General features: G+C 46.8%; 1 protein-coding gene across 1 annotated transcript in view; it reads right to left on the bottom strand.

The window, feature by feature from the left end:
- Positions 1–5,000, bottom strand: part of srbd1 (S1 RNA binding domain 1) — a 109,330-nt gene that overhangs the window by 4,170 nt on the left and 100,160 nt on the right. Inside the window, 1 exon segment of the mRNA XM_048268941.1 lies at positions 3,492–3,676. Coding sequence (XP_048124898.1) covers positions 3,492–3,676 — 185 coding nt within the window.

Raw genomic sequence — 5,000 nt, 5'->3', positions numbered from 1 at the left:
GATCTGCTGGACAGGGGCCATCCGGAGAGCATGGATTGGCCGAGGGCCATCAGTAAGAGTCGCCTGATTGGCTCAGAGCTATGAGCAAGAGGTGGGTGATTGGCTGTAGCCGGTCTGAGGGGAGGGGAGGTGGAGATCCCAGACGGTGAGGGCAGTTGCTGGTGTTGGGGATGTGAGGCACGGGGCCAGCAGATGTCTGTCATGATTGGCTCAGGGCCATCAGGAAGAGACCCCTGATTGGCTCAGAGCTGAGGAAGAGGTGAGTGATTGGCTGAGAGGGGCTGTGGATGTGAGGCACAGAGCCAGCACAGTAATACAAGCAGCAGTGGCAGTGGTGGTAGACAGGACTTAGCTGAAACCTACTGATGAAATCTATCCAGGAATGAGGATTACATGGAAGGGACACACACACACTCTCATACACGCACAGCCAGAGTGATCCTCACTGGGCATTGTGCAGATCCACACCCTAGCATGGTAATCCCTCTCTGGGCATGGTGTCCACACACACACACACACACACACACACACACACACACACACACACACACACACACACACACACAGAGAGCCATGGTGTCCAGACACCCTCATCCTACTGCTCCTCACTGTACACTGAACAATGCCCAGGCCAACGACTGCAAAAGCAAATGACTGGACAAAGTAAGACTGGTAAAGGGCAGTACTGACAGAGAAACCTAATACACTACCCAAAACTGACCCACAAACACGGGCTCAGCCACCTCATCAATCAAACAACAAATTGACCTTTCTGTCTGTCTTCATGGACAACAAAACTCTCTTGCGACTCTCTCTTCTACTTGCTACATTAATGTAGCATTAATGCCACATTTGACCAGTATGCTTGGTCATTAATGCTACATTTGACCAGTATGCTTCACTCTCTGGTCATTAATGCTACATTTGACCAGTATGCTTGGTCATTAATGCTACATTTGACCAGTATGCTTCACTCTCTGGTCATTAAAGCTACATTTGACCAGTATGCTTGGTCACTGCTTACACTGCTCTTCACAAGGCAAGTAGAATGCTCCATTGACTTGAATAGGATTTCCCAAAGTTCTAGCGGCCATTATTTCCGAGGAAAGGACCTCTGAAAAAAATAATGACCGCTGTCAATGGCAATGGAGTTTGTGCTTCTAATTCAGGTATTTCATATCACTACGCAAGAACTGGAACTTGTGTAATAAGCGGGATAATGTATAGAATGCCGGTCATTATTGGGAAAATAAGTCCCTTCAGGGCGGAACAAGACCCCTCCGCTGCGCGTTGGGGTCCGGTTCACCCTGTCGGGACTTATTATGACCGCCACAAGAGCGCCGGGCGGCGTCATATGGGTTTAGTCAGTTTTTTTTTTTTCTTTTCGCATGCCCAAATTTCCGCCAATGATTCCCGACACTGAAAGACCGGGATACCTCTTAAACTTGGTGGGCATGTAACCCCACATGGATAGCATGGAACCATCATTTTCGTTTTGATCTGTAGCCCCCAGCTGGACTGGCGAAAAGGAGGGTAGGCAGACACAGTTTTCTGTGAATATCTCAAAACCATAGGGTTTAGGAGGACCATTTTTTTTGTATGTTGATCTCAAGGCCATGTCAACCCATTCCATAACCACTCATTTCATGTATAGCCACCTAGTTAAACACAAAAAAAGTAAAATGAAGTGTTGTAATTGAAGGTATCTGTGACCTAACATAGTCAAAACTGCACAAAATTGAAGTGTAGGATCATTATGACACCCCCTCTGTATGCACACCAAGTTTTGTGGAATTCCGTTCATGGGGGGCCACACAATAAATTAATTTATGTTACTATACACCAACTGGCCTGTAGGTGGCCGGAGACAGTTTTCTGTGAATATCTCGAGAACCGTAGGGCCTAGGAGGTCCACCTTTTTCATGTATGTTGGTCTTAAGGGGCATGTCAACCCATCCCATTACCACCTATTTCATGCATAGCCACCTAGTTAAAAAAAATTAAAAAGAAAAAATTAGGGTGTTTTCATCACAATATCTCTGGCTGACAAGGTCAAAACTGCACGAAATTAAAAGTGTGGGATCATTATGACACCCTCCGAATGCATGCCAAGTTTTGTGTACTTTCGTTCATGGGGGCCTTACAATGTAAAATAATTTATGTGTACATTTAGTGACATACACCAACAAGGATTCCCCGGACACTGAAAGACCGGGTACACAAAAACTTGGTGGGCATGTACCCCACATGGATAGCATGGAACCGCCATTTTTTCGCTTTGATCTGTAGCCCCCCGCTGGACTGGACCCCGAAAAAGAATTAGGGCAGGGGTGACACAGTTCTCTGTGAATATCTTGAGAACTGTAGGGCCTAGGATGACCATTTTTCCTCAGATGTTTGCCTCCAGGGGTCATGTTAACTCCATTTCATGTGCACAAACAGAAACACACACACACATACATTCACAGTAATCATAATGTGATGACACATACTCACACAGTAGACAAATGTACACTTGCATGCACTGGCATGCACAGGCACACACACAAGCACGCACGCACACACACACACACACACACACACACACACACACACACACACACACACACACACACATATGAATACACTTACACACACACACACACCCACACACATAACATAAACATAACACAAACAATCAAGAATTTCTCAGAATTATGAACAGGCAAGATGGGGGTGGGGTTGTATAAAATCAATTTTACATGTGAAATCTATGAACTAATCATGTTTTGGTACTTGTTGTCTAGCAGATACCAGTTAGAATTGAGTGTGGATAATGCAGTTAGAATCATATAGGCCTTTCAGCTGATTTATTTTTGTGGAAAAAATGTGCTGGACTGGGCGGCGGTCATATTTTGTACTCTCGCGTACATCTAGTTTTTCCCAATGACCGTGTTCTCTTTTTTTACGGTGTTCTTTACTTATCCTTTACTTAACGATAAATTTGACCAGTATCCTTACATTAACGCTAAATTTGACCAGTATGCTTGGTCATTAACGCTACATTTGACCAGTATGCTTGGTCATTAACGCTACATTTGACCAGTATGCTTGGTCATTAACGCTACATTTGACCAGTTCCATGGCAGGAACATGAACTAGTCTCACCATGGCAGGAAACTCGAACATTACCCAGGATTATGGACGGTAAAGGAGTCACCGCTAATCCCCCCGCTTCAGTCCTGCTGCCTCCACTGAAATGAAGCCGTCCATGTTAAGTTGCAGGGTGTCCGTGGTGGTGTGTGTGAGTGTGTGTGTGTGTGGGAGTGTGTGTGTGTGTGTGAGTGTGTGTGAGTGTGTGTGTGTGTGTGTGAGTGTGAGTGTGTGTGTGTGTGTGTGTGTGAGTGTTAACCCACCTTGTCGGATGTCGAAGCCGGGTGGCTGGGTGAGACCGTCCACTATGAGCTGCAGGGTGTCCGTGGTGGTGTGTGTGAGTGTGTGTGTTAACCCACCTTGTCGGATGTCGAAGCCGGGTGGCTGGGTGAGGCCGTCCACTATGAGCTGCAGGGTGTCTGGGGTGGTGTCCATCTTGTGGGCCAGAGCCTCCAGCCCCTGGTCCCTCACACACGCCTCCACACGCTGCCTCAACTCCACCTGGCCCAGCTGAGACACACTGCCCCCCACCACTGAAACAAACCTGGAAGGGGGGTACAGGAGGAGAGAGGGAGTGAGAGAGAGAGAGAGAGGAGGGAGGGAGGGAGGGAGTAAACATGCACAGAAGTGAATGAACTATCAGCATAACAAATCTGAGGTGAGGCTTTGACAAAAGGCAATGAGGCCTCACAAAACAAACAGCAGCTCTGTTACTGGCCACGCTTCACAGCCATGCTCCTCACACCGAGTTTACTGTAAGAGCCATGGAGCCGCATGTTTGCTTTGGGCATTCACTACATGTGTGAGTCCAAACACAGACACACAGTCTGGCACTTACCAACACACACTCTCAGGGGCCGTCTACGCGACGCTGGTTTTTTGAAACCGGTTACTTTTTGCTATAGGTTACGCCTTGCGTGAACACGACGCCGACAGTTTAGGAGACTGTAACCGGTAGTTTTTGTAACCGGGTTCCGAAGTGGGATTTTTTGAAACTGCCGGCTAACTTTTGCCGCGTGTAGATAGCACAGCCGGCAATTTTATGACGACATTGCCCCACCCCTAAATTCAGCCACCGCACTCGACCTGACACGCTGCTTTTCAGAACAAACCAAACCATTTGTTTATCATATTAAAATGTTTATTTCTTTCCCACGTCATGATTCATGTGCACAATGTATCAGCCTTTTGTGGCTAAGTTAGAAGCACACTGTTAGTTTAACTTAGTTAAACATTAGCTTACTACAACCTGCTGACGCACGTTAATGTTTTCTCCAGTGGTGCTCAGATCTAATGCAATAGGCTACGTAAGAATTGAAATTCCACATAGCAGTCACATACCTTGAAAATTAACTTTATTAGTTTAACAGTTGAATTGAAAACCGAATTGTCTGTAGTCTCCTTATTTATGGTATCTCCTTATTTATGGTCTTCTACGCGAATTAGGCCTAAACGTGAAGCCTCTGCACAGCCCGGCGCCCCCCACTGGTCTGGCACATGCACTACAGCACTTTTAGCCACTTTCCCCTCTGTGTGTGCGCAAGTTTTTTCTTTCCCGGCGGTATCGTTAAAGGTGTGAAAGCGTAAGAGTAAACACACCTGTGGGTTTAGTGTAGACGAGGGCCTCAGGGCCCGGCCCCACACGAGACGCTTTTAGGTTAAACGCGAGGTTTTGCTTCGCCTTGGCCGAAAGGCCCAAACGAATCCTGTAAACGCACTGCCCAAAACTTTTCTGAAACCTGGTCCCAGAGTGGAGAAATCTGGAAACCGTGAGTCCCGCTTGAATTTGTTTAGACAGCTTAAACCGACATCCTGCTTGTGTATCGATGATGTCATCACCACACCTCAGCTGCCCTGGACTTTGACAC

This window comes from Alosa alosa, chromosome 18, assembly GCF_017589495.1.
Source record: "Alosa alosa isolate M-15738 ecotype Scorff River chromosome 18, AALO_Geno_1.1, whole genome shotgun sequence".
Lineage (NCBI taxonomy): Eukaryota > Metazoa > Chordata > Actinopteri > Clupeiformes > Clupeidae > Alosa > Alosa alosa.
Note: the sequence above shows the minus strand (reverse complement) of the source record. Positions and strands in the feature narration are given on the sequence as shown.